This window comes from the organism of the source record quoted next, unplaced genomic scaffold (genome assembly GCF_019419815.1).
Source record: "Pyrus x bretschneideri cultivar Hongxiangsu unplaced genomic scaffold, Pyrus_bretschneideri_v1 Contig47, whole genome shotgun sequence".
Taxonomy (NCBI): Eukaryota; Viridiplantae; Streptophyta; class Magnoliopsida; order Rosales; family Rosaceae; genus Pyrus; species Pyrus x bretschneideri.
Window position 1 is genome coordinate 2,836,181 of NW_025999784.1, and position 15,896 is coordinate 2,852,076.

The 15,896-nt window shown below is 36.4% G+C and overlaps 2 protein-coding genes across 2 annotated transcripts; one reads left to right on the forward strand and one right to left on the reverse strand.

Annotated features, from left to right (window-relative positions):
• The first annotated feature begins 146 nt into the window (after positions 1 to 146).
• Positions 147 to 1,379, forward strand: LOC103956278 (blue copper protein 1b-like). Its single transcript, XM_009368251.1, has 2 exons — positions 147 to 249; positions 1,078 to 1,379. Exons 1-2 carry the CDS (start codon positions 147 to 149, stop codon positions 1,377 to 1,379), a joined length of 405 nt encoding a protein of 134 aa, XP_009366526.1.
• Positions 1,380 to 14,076: 12,697 nt separating this feature from the next.
• On the reverse strand, positions 14,077 to 15,751 carry LOC103956239. Its single transcript, XM_009368207.3, has 2 exons — positions 14,956 to 15,751; positions 14,077 to 14,618 (listed from the first exon to the last, which is right to left on the reverse strand). Exons 1-2 carry the CDS (start codon positions 15,062 to 15,064, stop codon positions 14,173 to 14,175), a joined length of 555 nt encoding a protein of 184 aa, XP_009366482.1. The 5' UTR covers positions 15,065 to 15,751; the 3' UTR covers positions 14,077 to 14,172.
• Between the last annotated feature and the right edge of the window lie 145 nt (positions 15,752 to 15,896).

Sequence of the window (15,896 nt, forward strand, 5' to 3'; positions counted from 1 at the left end):
CCCTTACATACCACAATGTTATAACCACTGAAAGCTAATTTAACAAAGATTCGTTGAAAGGATACATGTTATCAAAGCTCCAATGGATTTCGAACAAATTTGTCACCCTAAATTCCATTCTCGTGATTCTTCTTCCTACACTGTCTATGGCAAAAGAGTTCGTCGTCGGAGATGATAGCGGCTGGAGAACGGATTTTGATTACCAAAAGTGGGCTAAAGGCAAAGTAATTCGAGTTGGTGATACATTGGGTACGTATATACATAATACATTACATAGCAATTTTGATTTCAATTTTCAGTCTTTTATTTTGGGAGAAAATTGTAACAATTATTCCTCAATTTTAACCCAATTGGATCAATGGTCCCCCAATTAAAAATTCATGACATTGTTCCTCTCACTCATCAAAACGTGTCTATAGTTCCTTTCATCAACTCTGTCATAATTCTGTCAAAATGAGTCATGTCAGAAAGACCATTACTACAATTGAATTAAAATTGAGGGACCATTGCTCCAATTGCGTTAAAGTTGAGGGACTATTTCTCCAATTGAGGGATCATTGCTACAAATTTTCTCATTTGGTTTTCTATATTTGTCCCTTGATTCAGCCTCACGTTCGTGGCACATAACTCATTTTGACAGACATGCTAACATAATTGATGAAAAGAATCATAGTTGCATATTTTGATGAGTTAAGAGACCAATGATCATGAGCTTTTAGTTGAGAAACCATTATTCCAATTGGGTTCAAGTTGAGGGATCATTTCTACAATTTTCTCTTATTTTGAAGTGTGTTTGTTTTTTTTTTTTTTAAAATTTTTTTTAAACTAAAAACTTATTTGGTAACTCTTTAAAATTTTAAATGAAAACTAAAAGCAACCTTGTGAGTTTTTAAATTATGGTATTGAAAATTGTTACCAAACAAGTTTTTAATTTTTTATTTCACTATTTTCAGTTAAAAAATAACTAATAAAAACTAGAATAGTTATCAAGCGGGTCTTAGTTACACAACTTTTTATTCTTTCATAGTTAGCAAAAAGTTTAATGCGATTGCACAAGCTCATATGTTTTAATTACAGTGTTCAAGTACAAGTCTCCTAATCACAACGTGTTCAAGTTGGACGGAGCTGGGTTCAAGGAATGCACTAAACCAACGGAAAATGATCAAGCACCACTTACCTCTGGGAATGACAAAATAAAGCTAACGACTGCTGGAAACAAATGGTACATTTGTTCCGTTAGCAACCACTGTGCTGATAAGGGGATGAAGCTTTTCATTACCGTTGCAGACGAATCATCTGCTGCTCGTAGCATCATATGGTCTGAATCATACCAAGTCTTCATCGCCACTGTCATTGCAATCGTGGCAATTGTAGTCTGATACCACATGAGTTCTTGATTTTTTTCTACAAATACTTTCATTTTATTTGGAGCAACTGAAGCTAGCTTAATTTGCACTACTGTCAGTGGCCTCAAATAATATTGACTTTTCCTGGCTGCTTGACTCTTTAAATTATGTAATTTGCATTACTATTAAATGAAATGCAGTGAACCTTTCTGTTTCGTTAATCTGTCACATTCTTTTCGACAACATTAGATACAACTCTAGCAAGACTTCTTAAAGTAAAAAGGTTGTTGGTACCCCTTAGCTTGAGCAATGATAATACAATCACGTCTTTGAGCAAAAAAAAAAAAAAAAAAAATTCATATATACTAAAACCCAGTTTTGGGGGTCACTGTTGATGACCAGTGGCTGGACGATTTTGCCCCTTGGTTTTTGGTTTCTTTGCCTGCCTCTTTTCTCTTTGCTACAGTCAAAACCTTATTTTGTACATTTGATTCACGCGTCTGTCATTTTTGGTCTCTCCACTTCGTTTGCGAGTCTTCTTTTGGGTTGAACCTTCTGCTTTTGTTGCTCTTTCTCTCATCCCTACCTTATTCTCGCTGCTTCTCCGCAATTCTTTGCCGTTGTTGAATTAGGTTAGTCATGACTTCAATTAGGACAATTAGGTTAGTCATGGCTTCGTTGTGGATCCTTCTTAGATAATAACTGTTTGGCTTAAATCCTACTGACAATCTCCGAACCAGCAAAAGTAATGTATAAGTTACAGCTAAATCAAATTTTCGGGCTAAATGAAATTTGACAATGCCACAAATTTTAATGTATAAGTTACAACTAAATCAAAATTTCGGGCTAAATGAAATCTGACAATGCCACAAATTTTAGTTGCTTGACTATGATACGACCAAGGTTGGTCCCAACCACTTGCCCCAATTCGTCTGCATTGTACCTATCAATGGGCGAAACTTCGAGACGGCCGAAATGTTTAGGTCGTCTAAAGAATGAGGCTGGCAAGGTCGCCGTCAACCACCTCTCATCCCAAACCGGCCCGTCCTAAACCGGCCCGTCCTCTTCCTCAGGTAAACGCTCGATGGCTTCTGGAAATCTTGTCTTTTCCTTTACATGCATTTTGGTTTTTCTATTTTTCTTAATTTTCTAGGGTTTTTATTTTTATTTTTCAGGGGAAACTGATTTATATAAGATCCACCTCCAAGTATTGGTTGAGAAGGAAGGTTTTGGTTCACCAGTATACAGATCAAGGATGTATGGCGAACCACATAACCCAATCTTCGTTTCATTTGTGGACATTGAAGGCAAGATATTTGTTGGAGAAGAAGCAAAACGGAAGAAGGAGGCAAAACTGAATGCGGCAAGGCCGCTTACCGTGCATTTAGTGGCGAAAGTGTATTTTTTTTTTTTTTTTTTTTTACTCGTCGACTTCTTTCTTCTTTTTCTTCTGATATTTGATATCGGCCGGTTGATTTTCATGATCAAGCAGAAGCTGGCGACGAAGAATAGGAAGAACAAACCCTGAAGAGGTGGCAGAACAGACCCATTCCTTACCATCAAGTTCGAATACAAGAGACCCCATTTGAGTACATTACTATATAGCTTGCGTACAATTTATTTTAAGACTATGGATACATTCTTTTGCCATTTATTATTTCATATTGTTACATTGTTTCTATTCATTCAGTCAATGAAAAATCTTAATTTTTTTTATTGTAGCCGTTTTAAATAGTAATATAAAGAAAATTGGATATGAGTTCAGAGGTTTTAATTAGGTTGGAGGTTCAAATTTGAAAATCAAGCTTCATTTTATATGTTTGGCTGCGTGATATATATGGATAGATTTCCAGGTTATGGATTTAGACGCTAATAGTAAGTCTTTTTAATGTGCATTCAAGTGGAAAAAAACTGAGGGACTTGAATAAAAATAATTTGAATCAATAAGAGTTTAGTCTAAGAAAGTTATCAACCAAGAACCGAAATCAAGTGTCCCTATTATTTTTAACATATTTCGATTTGTATATTTTGTTCTTGGAAATTGCTTCCGCCGGCTCTAATATGGTGTCGTGTTGTTTCAGGTACGACGCTAAGGAACGGGTTTTTAGGTGGATACCCGCTGTTCTATTTCTTAAGATTTTAATTATGACAAACAGTTTTATTTTAATTTCATATTTGGTTTGTAATTTTAATTTTAACTTTGTTGAACTATGCATGATTTTTGCGTTACACTATTTCTCATCCCATCACTTATATTTGAGATCATTAATTTTGCTTATAACCATGACTCGGTATCAATATTTGCCATTTGTTCAGCCATCTTAATATGTATTATAGGATTATAGTCATAGTTATTAGTTAATAGTTAATACTTATCAAATTTGGTAATTGTCAAGGAAAATTGCACTTACTTCTAATAATTGCCCATGTCTCACCCTTCTTTGTAAACGGTGATTAGGTTATTGAATCCATAATTTGTCATTACTAACTGGTTAATAACCAATGACTAGTTTGTCTGGTAATACACGCTCATTTTTACAATTTGAATGAATGATTATGATTAAATAATTGAACCAAAAATTTATCATTGATTCAGGATTAATAGTGGATAACCGTTGTCAAAGAAAGTCCGTCCCTACTTTTTTTTAGGGGTGTAGTTAATTTAGATTTCATATGATTTTAAGAGGTTGTAGTCAAATTAGGATTTTAATAGATTTTAAAATCCGGTTGTAGTCCATTAAGATTTTTAATAAAAGACTTTGAAATCATGATGTAGTCAAATTAAGATTTTAAAGAATACATCCAAATCCACTGGTAATGGCATACTTGGGTCTTTCTTAATTTGATCCCATTGCAGATCAAATACGTAGATACAATTAAATCTAGAACATGGGGTGGGTCTGGGATTTTGCCCTTGTATCATTTCAATAGGGATTTTGGGTTTGCGAGGTTGAAAATAGAGGCGGAATGGGAAGAGGGATGGGATGATAAGGGGGATGATGGTTAGTTGTCCTTCACAGGCTACTCTTTCTTCCCCACTTTGTCCTCTTGACTCGCAACCATGGTTACCAATTAACGGATTTTGCTGCTAAAGGAAGTTGAGGGAAGGATTGGGGTGCAAAGAGTATAATAAAGAGGTGGTGATGTGTATGTGATATAAGGTTATTTTAGGAATAATAATGGGTAGGGAAATAGGATTTTAGTTTTTAAATTTTTTTATAGTGGGTGAAATTATAATGTGGATGGAAAAATATGACAATAAGGTGGACGTATCATCACTCAAATTTAAATACCATTATCTAGTGTGTGTGTGTGTGTGTGTGTGTACACAATTAATTACATAATATCATGCTAGTGTAATAAGATGTTCACAACATAAATATTAATGTTGTTACAGTAATAACAATGTCCTTATGTCCTCAAGAATGAGAATGATTGTATTTATTTGCGAACACATTTTGATTAATTTTAAACGAAAGTAGCAATGAGAAGTATTAAAATATAGAGTATGATTCTCTCTCTTCCTATTTGAACGGTTATGATTAAACTACGTGAACATCTTGGGTTGACTTCTTTATGAAAAGAGAAAGAAAATGAGGAAAATGAAAAAGGAGGGAATGAGAGGATAAAGGATTTAAAGGGAAGAGAATTATACTCCTAAAAATATGGGTACAAATAGGAGAATAGGATTGAGCACATTTGTATAATCATGAGTAACTTCAATCTTAACAAACCCTAGAAGCACCCATTCAAATTACAAGCTATCACTTTTATTGCGTAGATGGCAAATATTTTATGGTTACGTAATCTCCAACAATTGCAATTGCAATTGACCAGAGGATTGCCCTTTTTCTGATTTTCAGCCCAAAAAGCTTACTGTTGCAGACAAATAGATCAGACGTCAGAATTCGGAATCATTACTGGTGCCCTTTTTGGCAGTCTTATGGTAAGTACAACATATTGGAAATTTTGAGTAAAAATTTTATTGTTCCACATTAGTCATTATCAAATGGTTTCCTCATTTTATAAAACTTTGTCCATTGTAGAAAAAGATTGGAGTGATGGAATATGAAGAATAAAATTGGGCTCAACATTAAGGGTTGGGCTTTGGGATGTACTAATTAATTGATAATTAATAGATAATTTATCAAAAGATGGGTGTTGGCCTCTTGGGCCTTAGGGCTCAGACTCTATTAATTAAATTCTTTAATTAATTTTTATTAACAAACTCATATTTTCAGATGAAGTCTGAGGTGATGAAAGAACGCAGAGAGCAAAGCACCTTGATGTCTCCCAACAGATGCATCGCATTCTCATAATGTTGTGAATAGGCATACATCTATTATATATACATCCATCTGCATGGTATTTAGTACACAGAAATAGAAAATTCTTCTTCTACAATCCCAAACATACTTACTGAGAGAGCCACAAGAAAATTTAACAGAAGTCAAGTTTTCCGGTGTTGGAATTCTAACTTAGATTGTTGAATCCTGATGAAGCAGACGTCCGTAGAACTACAAGCACTGAGTAGGGATGAAATTTCTGTTTCAAGGACATTGCGATACGCAAGCCTTGATCTTCAATTTGTCTGTTTAATATTATTCCGTTTTTGTTCATACTCTGTTAATATGTTTATTCGCATTTATTATTTATTAGTATATATACATTGATTGTTAATATTTATCCAACACACCATTGCCAAACCTTGCATGAATATCCTTAGTGTTACAAAGATTGCGATGAAGTTTGAATTCTTGGCGGAAGCGGCTCAATCTACTTCCACCCATCGGCCGTTGGCCCTCAGCCTTTATTGTTCCTTTCTTGTCATTCACGCGTAGCTTGATGAATTGTTCAATCTTGAAACCTACCAAAAATTTAAACGTATCAGAAAACTTCTATTTAAAATTGATGACCAAAGTGTGTAATTAAAGAAATAAATAGTATGAGAAATCTCTTAAAGAATTATTAACTTTGGCCAAGCTTTAAATAATTATGGTGAATCTACACATAAACTTTGTATCTTTTCCATATGTTAAAAAACTCAAAACAAAGAACATGAAACAGAAGAGTACCATGGAGAGGAATCTGGTAAGTGTCGAATCGTTCCTCTTTTAGGAACTTGCAATAAGGCATAAAATCGTCGTAAGAACGTATAATGTCAATGAATTCACCGTTGGAATCCATGGCATACTCAGTCACTAGCTACTTTTCTAGGTTTTTGGCTCTGTCATGTTAGACAATAGAATTCTAGTTGGAGTCTAGATATGATTGTAATCCTAATTGTAGGTGTATTCCTAACTTGTAGGGATAATACCTTGTTGTGCAAGGAATGTAATTGTACATATTTTCTTATTCATGTATCAATGAAATATACTTTCAGCCATATATACTTTTTCTACATGGTATACAGGTTTCAAACCCTAGCTCCCTTTTCTCAATATATATTTTTCGGCAGTCATCCCTGCCGTTTCTCCTTTTCACCATGGGAGACTCTTCTTCCGATGGTAGCATCTTTACCATTTTGACCATCCCAATCTTGTTCTTGTCTCCAAGAAGTTAAACTCAGATAACTACACGACCTGGGCACGCGGGATGCACATCTCCTTAAGCGCCAAGAATAAACTTGGTTTTATCACAGGTGATATTGAAGAACCCTCCTCTTTCGAGGACCCTGATGCTCACGCCTCTTGGAGGCACTGCAATGATATGATCCTTTCATGGATCCTTCATTCCCTGGAGCCCGACCTTGCCAAATCAGTTCTTTTTTCCACCACCACTAAGGCTGTTTGGGACGACCTTCATGAACGTTTTTCCCGGAGCAATGATCCCCGTATCTTCCACCTAAATCAGTGAAATTACCATAATCTCCCAAAGGTCCTCCTCGGTCTCAGCGTACTTCACTCGCCTGAAAGGGCTTTGGGACGAGCTCGTCTCCTATAATGATGCCTGCTTTTGTTCTTGTGGCACCAAACATGATCGTCAACAACTCATGCAGTTTCATATGGGTCTCAATGAATCGTTTGCCGCCGTTTGAGATTAAATTCTTTTGATGAATCATTTGCCCACAATTCGCCAGGCCTGTTCCTCTGTCTCTCAGGCTAAAAAACAACGTGCCCTTGGTTTTTCACGTCCTGCCGAGCCCCCTGCTGCCATGATGGTGCGTAGCTCTCCACAGTCTTAGTCAGATCGACTTTTTCTACATTGCACCTATTGTGGTTATGACTTCCACACCCGAGACACTTGCCATAAACTTCATGGGTATCCCGTTGGCCATTCTCTCCATGGTCAGCCATGGAGACCTCCTCACTGACCTTCCACTTCTGTTGGTTCTGCCCACAGCAGCGTTGCTGCTTCTTCTACCCGCAGCAATAATGCTGCCTCTCAATCCATCATAAGCCTAATAGGCCCTTCACGCCTTGGCCCATCTGCTCATCACGTGCAACAGCCCATTTTGGATGAACTGACCCCACGACCTGGCTCAACAGCCCATCACATGCAACAACCCACTTTGCATGACCTGCAGGTTGCCATGCCCCATTTCTCTGTCGGGCAGCATTTTCGTCTCCTTGCTGCCTTCAATGACAACACGACACTATTCCTCAGGCCCATGCCATGTCCAGTGATGACTTTGCCAAAGGTTTGTTACTCGTGGCTTCTCGTCATGGTTAATGGATCATTGACAGTGGCGCCACAAATCATATCACTTCTTTTGCTTCATGTTTGGTTAATACTTCTACTTCACACATGCCACATGTTGCTTTGCCTAGTGGTGCCACAACTCCAATTACTTTAATTGGCACTCTTCATTTAAATTCCTCGATTGATTTGTAAGATGTTTTATGTGTATCTAATTTTAAAGTGGACCTTTTATCGGTTGATAAGCTTACAGATGGATTATAGTGTTCCGTAACATTTTTTCCTTCTTGGTGTGTTTTGCAAGACTTGGTTTCGAAGGCGATGATTGGTGTGGGTAAGTGACGTGGCGACCTTTATTACCTCATGGCCCTTGCCTCCTATCTCTCCATCCGTCAACCTCTATGCAACATCATCACCATACCATCCTCCTTATGGCATAGACGTGTTGGTCACCCTTCCCCTAGCCGCTTGTAAGTTTTAGCCTCTAATTTTCTTAATTATTCCTTTGATTCTAGTCATGTTTGTGATGTTTGTCCTTTGGCAAAACAAACTCGTCAACCTTTTGGTTTAAGTTCAATTTCAACAACTTTTCCTTTTGCTTTAATTCATTGTGATATTTGGGGTCCGAATAGTCAATCTTCCCTTATTGGCGCTCATTATTTTTTTACTATTGTGGATGATTTTTCCCGCTTTACGTGGGTCTTTCTCATGAAGCATAAATCTGATACTCAACAAATATTCAAATCCTTTCTTGCCTATGTTAATACCCAATTTCACATTAAGGTTCAACGCATTCATACTGATAATGGAGGAGAATTTTTTTTCTCTTCGCAATTTTTTTTTCTTCTGATAATGGGGTTCTTTTTCAAACTTCTTGTGTTTACACTCCGCAACAAAATGGCGTTGTTGAATGCAAACATAGGCACCTTCTTGAAACTGATCGCGCCCTTCGATTTCAATCACACCTTCCATTAAATTTTTGGGGTGAATGTGTCCTTACCGCTGCTTATACAATCAATCGTCTCCTTACCCAACTTTTGCATAATAAATCTCCTTTCAAGGTCCTCCATACTAAAACCCCATCCTATGACCACTTATGCGTCTTCGGCTGTCTAGCTTATGTCACCTCTATCAATTCTACCACTAAATTTTCCCCTAGGGCACATCGATGCATATTCATTGGTTACCCTCATGGCCAAAAAACATACAAATTATATGACTTAGAAACCCATCGCACCTTCACCAATATAGATGTTATTTTCCATGAAGATTCCTTCCCATTTGCTGCCACGCACATATCTACCCAAACTTTCTTACCTTTTGCTACCACGCACACATCTACCCAAACCCCCACACCTCCTCTGCCACTTCCGCCTTCCCTGGACTTTTCCTATCAACCCTCTCTAAGACCCATATCGCCTTTGCATCCTGCCACATTACCTAACCCCCTGCCTCCTATCACTGACACCACATCACCCCTTCCCACCTCAAATTCTACGTCACCCATTCCTCACATTTCACTCCCGATCCCACATATTCCCTCCTCCACTGACATTCCCACCAATTCTCTTACCCTACCCATGGCTTCTCCTATTACATTACCACCCACGGAACATCCACCTCCTTTACAAGCCACCTGCACTTTTTTCCGCACCCACAACCCCCCGCCTTATTTAAAAGACTACGTTTGCTCGCAGGTGATTCTGCTTCCACACCCATTGTCGACTTCGCAGCCCGGTTCTGTCAAAGGTATGTGATATACACTTGGTAATTTTATTTCTTACCACTGTTTCTCTCCTAATCATCTTTCACATATTTACTTTGTCAGTCGGAGTTTGGAGCCGTCTTCTTTTGTAGAGGTTGCTAGTGATCCTAATTAGCGTCGTGCCATGAACGAGGAACTTGAGGCTTTACACGCCAACGGTACTTGGACATTGACTCCCTTGCCTCTTGGCAAAGTTCCTATTGATTGTAAGTGGGTGTATAAACTAAAGCATAATTCTGATGGTTTTATTGAGCGTTACAAAGCTCACTTGGTTGCTAAGGGTTTCACTCAAGCCGCAAGTATTGATTATCATGAAACTTTTTCTCCTACTACTAAAATGATTACAGTGCGTTGTCTTCTTGCCCTTGTTGCTAGTCAGTCTTGGTCTCTCCATTAGCTCGATGTTAATAATGATTTCTTGCATGATGATTTAGATGAGGAAATTTATGTCTCCTCCTCCTGGTCTTCAGCGATAGGGGGAGAATCTTGTGTGTCACCTTCACAAGTCTCTTTATGGTCTCAAGCAATGTTCTAAAAAATTGCCTAGGCGATGGTGAGCTAAGGTGTTTTCTTGCAAATCAGTGGGAAAAATCGGATGGGCTTTAGGCGACCTAGGTGGCTAGGCGGGGCTAGGCGGTTTTTTTTTTAATAATGAAATTAAAAAAAAAAAAATCCTATCTAAGTTTAAGTGGTTCAAAATTGTGAACTTGTTGTACATGCGTCATCCTACAATACTCCTCACTATGGTTATATGGCATATATGCTTAATGTGTTTTTAAATTTTGGACTTATTAGATACTCTTTTTGCATTTTATCATTCTTTTATTATCTTATCCATGAATTTCATACAACTATAATTTTTTGTAAGTGTCAATATGCACTTATTTACAAGATATACAAGAAATTTACCCAAATCCGCCTAAACCCCGCCTAGCCGCCTAGCCGCCTAGCCGCTAGGTGCCAGCCCACCGCCTAACTAACACCTAGCGTTTTTTAGAACCTTAGTCTCAAGCAAGCTTCTCACCAATGATTTGCCAAATTCACTAGTGCTATTTTTTCTGCTGGTTTTCAACAATCCAAAGCTGACTACTCACTATTCACCAGAAAGTCCAGTACTTCTTTCACAGCCTTGCTCATTTATGTGGATGATATTGTGATTACAGGTAATGACGACAGTGCCATTGATTCTCTAAAGTCTTTCCTTCGTGATCACTTTCGGATAAAAGACCTTAGTGATTTAAAATATTTTATTGGGTATTGAGGTTTCTTGATCTCAAGGTGGGATTTATATTTCACAACGAAAGTATGCATTAGAGATTCTTAAGGATTATGGTTTTCTGGGAGCACAGCCCATTGCTTTCCTTATGGATGATACAAAATTATTTGATAAAGCAGAACTTCTCAAGGATCTTGAAAAGTATCGATGTTTAATAAGACGTTTAATCTACCTCACCATCACTCGGCCAGATATCACATATTCTATGCATGTTTTGAGTCAATTTATGCACGAGCCACGTGTACCTCATATAGATGATGCGCTTCGTGTTGTTCGTTATTTGAAGTTTACTCCTAGGTCAAGGTTTATCATTCCATTCTGACACCGAGACCAAGTTAGTTGCGCTTTGTGACTCTAATTGGGCAGGTTGTCCTATCACTTGCCATTCGACTACTGGGTATTGTGTATTCTTAGGAATTTCTTTGATGTTGTGCGGATGAAGCAACAGAAAACTGTTCCACTTTCTTCAGCTTAGGCAAAATATAGGGCTATGGCAGGTGCTTGTTATGAGTTAATTTGGCTTCGGTTTTTGTTAAAGGATTTGAACATTTCTTTGGATGGTCCATCTATATTATTTTGTAATGATCAAGCAGCGTTACATATAGCCGCTAATCCTGTTTTTCATGAGCGGACTCGTCACATTGAGATGAATTGTAACTTTATACGAGATAAGATTTCAGATGGCACTATACCAACCAAAGGAATGTTGGTACGGCACACCAGTTGGCAGATTTGTTCACCAAGCCTCTCGGGAAGGACAAGTTTTCGACTATGTTACCAAGTTAGGAGTTCTTGACTTCCACTCTGCAACTTGAGGGGGAGTGTTAGACAATAGAATCCTAGTTGGAGTCTAGATATGATTGTAATCCTAATTGTAGGCGTATTCCTAACTTGTAGGGATAATACCTTGTTGTGCAAGGAATGTAATTGTATATTTTTTCTTATTCACGTATCAATGAAATATACTTTTAGCCACATATTCTTTTTCTACATGTCAGAGGTATATAGTATATATAGCTTCATCTTATTTACAGGTTTCTTGTAGGCATGGTCGATCTACGAAGATCAAGAATTGTTCTTAGTTTGTCTAATACCCTAACCTTTATCTTGCTTTCTGTCTTTGTATTTCTTTAAAACAAGGCATGCAGAGAATCTTAGTTATAAAGCTAATGATGCCTTTCTAACATTTTGTAGTTGAATAAAGATGTATTCAGCTTCAAGGGATCTGACGATTGGATTCATCATTATTTCCAATGTATTTGCAGTCCTAAGCTTCTATGCTTCGAATTGTATATTAAATAAAGACTCTCTATTTCTATAATTCTTCCTTAATAATACTTTTTTGTATATATACAAGACTTCGGTTGCAAAGAGAAATGCTCTTAACCACTAGCTCTACAAACCTTTTTTTTTTTTTTTTTTTTTTGTTACAAACCCTACAAGCCTCTTTGCTCGATCTTCTGAGTAATACATAGGTTAAAAGATATCGCAGTTTTGTTGCAGTAAATTCTGGAATGGAGTCAACAACACCAATTGATGCATAGCATAGCGAAGCCAAAGATAGCTATTTCTATTTATAAACTACCCCCTTCTTAATAAACTAGTTCTCATATAGTTATATGAACAAGATAACAATATAGGTTTCTATTCCACAACAAATAAGCAAGGAAAATTCTAGAAAGAATAAATATAATAGACAATATGATGTGCCAGTTTATGGTTAGATTTTTTTTTTTTAATATTTAAAAAAAATAAAATAATCATTATTAGCAGTCGCATCAAGTGGTCTATAATATATAATTACAATAATTGATCTCTTTAGCATCATCAAATGAGCAAATACCACTACAGGAAAAGCAAGCAATAGTCACAAAGACTAGTAGTTATTTGATGGTTGTTGTTGGAGTACCAATAATGTTATCAATAAAATGGGAAAGAAAAAAAAAAAGCTAAACAGTACGCAATGGCCACACCACTATTGTTACTAATATATTAAAATATATTCTTTTTTATTTTTTGCCGTCTTTTTCTTATTAGTAACACATTGTTATACCCTAAGAAACATCAACCTAGTACAAGGACGGAGCCACGTTAGGGGCCGAAGGCGACCATGGGTCGCGGCCCATTTTATTCTTCAATGTAATGCAATAATATGTACATATCAAGAAAAATTGCAATTATATGTTTTGAAATTGCAATAATATGTTTTAAATTTAATGAATTTCAGCTTTTCAACAAAAAAAGAAAGAAAATTGCAACGGTTTTGGTAACAAGTAATATTTTCATGGTGAACTGTTCATTTGTTGTATGCATTTGAATGGCTAAAATATCTCTAAATGAAATGATTTTTTGTAAATAGAATCTTTAAATGATGATAAAGAGAATGAATGATTCTGATTATAATGTTCGGACAGTAAAAATTTGTTTATCGTACCTAAGAGGACAAATAAGTCCCCCAAAGACACAAGCATTATCGAATAGATATTTCTTTTCATATTTGAGCTTCACTATTTTTGCCCTCCCCCCTCTTCCCTCCCCTCTAAAACATCGAATTTAATGTTAATATTCTATTATCTTCCTCCAATCCTTCATCTTTGAAAGTACGTACGTCTACCACTTTATCTCTTTTTATTCATTCATTTCCTACTCTTCCTTCGTTAATTGGTTTAGTAGTTGGAGACAAATTTCATATTCAATCTTGAGTGGTTATGACGAGACTGAAATGTTTCTGTAAGTCTTTTTGTTCTTGACTCCTAGAATGGTTGATTGTGGTGGCGAAGCTACCAACTAGTCATTTAAAAATATATATATATATGTATATATACATATATATATATAGGGAATTGTTATTGGCACTCCAAAATTCTCATTCTACACTCCAAATTTTTTATATTTAGAAAGAAAAATACACTTGTGAGAAGTGTAGAATGAGATTTTTGGAGTGTCAATAACACTTCCCCATCTATAAGTGCCACTCTTTATTTCACAAGCTATATTTTCTTAAATCTTTTAATTTTAATATTGTGTGTGGTTTTTGTATTTGGTATTACTTTATTCGGTTAATTAGTATATATGGTGTTGTGATTATAATTGATTACAATTTTTCAACGGTACTTGCTAGTTTGCTAGTATTGCTACAAAGGCATTCATGGAACTTGATCTGATGGAAGTTCCCTCAAATCAAAGGCATTCACGGAGCTAGCTGACTTTGTATATCTAGATACTGCATAACCTCCCAGCGCCATGACCAGAATAACCACCACCGCTGTCTTCTTGCTCAGTCTTGGCCTCAAAACTCTGCTTCTTAAACAAACTAAGTAGTCATTAACTGACGACCATGCAGCATTATCTGCCCCGTGTGATCCAGCTGATGCGTTAGAATGCTGAGCTTTCTTTGGAATAGTTATGGAAAGAATTCCACCGGAAAACTTAGCACGGATTCCGTTCGTAGTACAATTTTTAGAAATTTTAATCTCTCTACAGAAGCGGCTGGGTAAAGCAGATGTAGTTTCTTCAACCCTAGGTTGCTTTCCGCTAATGTTTAGGATGCCCAAATTGTTGATTTGAACTCTAATATCTTGTCTTTTGAAACCTGCATGCGTGCATCAACGAGAAAAACAAAAATTACGTAAGAGAAGATGAAAGGAAACTTGGTCTCTTGCCAAACAATTGTCATGTTCACATTGTCGCATTGCATGTACAAGCTCATATTTAGACTGTCAATCTTGACTACAATTTAACAAAAATTCTAGCGGAGTCAATGTATAGCATGTACTATTACTGAGTTTAACACACAACTAGATGTGCGCTGAGAATTTCATGAAATTTAACTGGCGAATCTGAGTCAATTAAAAAGCAATGTATACTATACATTGATGCATAACAAAAGGACTCGATATTTAGTCAAAATCAATTTGATCTAGTAATACCTGGTAGATGTACTTCAAGAATGTTAAATCCTTCCTCCTTATTCCATTGGCAAAACGGTTCAAAATCCTCATAAAACTGCTCATCCTGTGCTGCAGTTTTCGTTTCCATTGGTGATGAATAATTCTTTTCTCTCTTTAAGGGTTTCAATAGGGAATGCAAAAGGAATTCATGAAGGTCTCTCTTTCTTTCATCTTATAGATACATGCTGAAAGGGTTGGGGACAAGGTAGGTATAGGCTAAAAGGTTTCTTCTGGGTTTCCTTTCAAAAGAGAATGATTCGATTTCTTTACTTTTTTTTTACTTTTCTTAAGTTTTCTGGTTCCTGCATTGATATAATTTCTTCATCCTTAAGATATCAAGCATATGCTACTACTTCCAGAGCACATCATCAGCTAAAGGCTTTATACTGAACTGTGGAAAAATAGTTATTTTGACGACAAGGATGCAAAGCGTATATACTGAACTGTGGAAAAAAATTATTTTGCCGACAAGGAAGCAAAGCGTATAATTGCTATGAACAATCTTTAATTAGAACCGTTCAATTTCTCAATAACTATTTAATAGCATCTCTTTAAAAATTAATCAAATTAGGGATCATTTAGCCATTATCAACAAATTGACGGTTCCTCATGAGGATTTTAACTATATCAAACTGTTTTATTAAGTTAATTTTTTGAGAGATAATCTTTAAATTATATGACGTAAGAAATGAACTATTTTGGTTGTGATGTGTATGATGAAAATTTGATACGCAATTCGGATGAGGAAAGGCCCTCCGAGTGTTATGATCCTCTCTCCTCCGAGAGGGTTGCTACTGTGCACCTTTGTGAAACAGAGTAAGGTAGCTAATAAGAATTGATCAGACGTTCTTCAAGAAATTACACTCATTAAACTTATACTCACAATTATCGTAGCAAAATAGTTGGATTATACATGGATT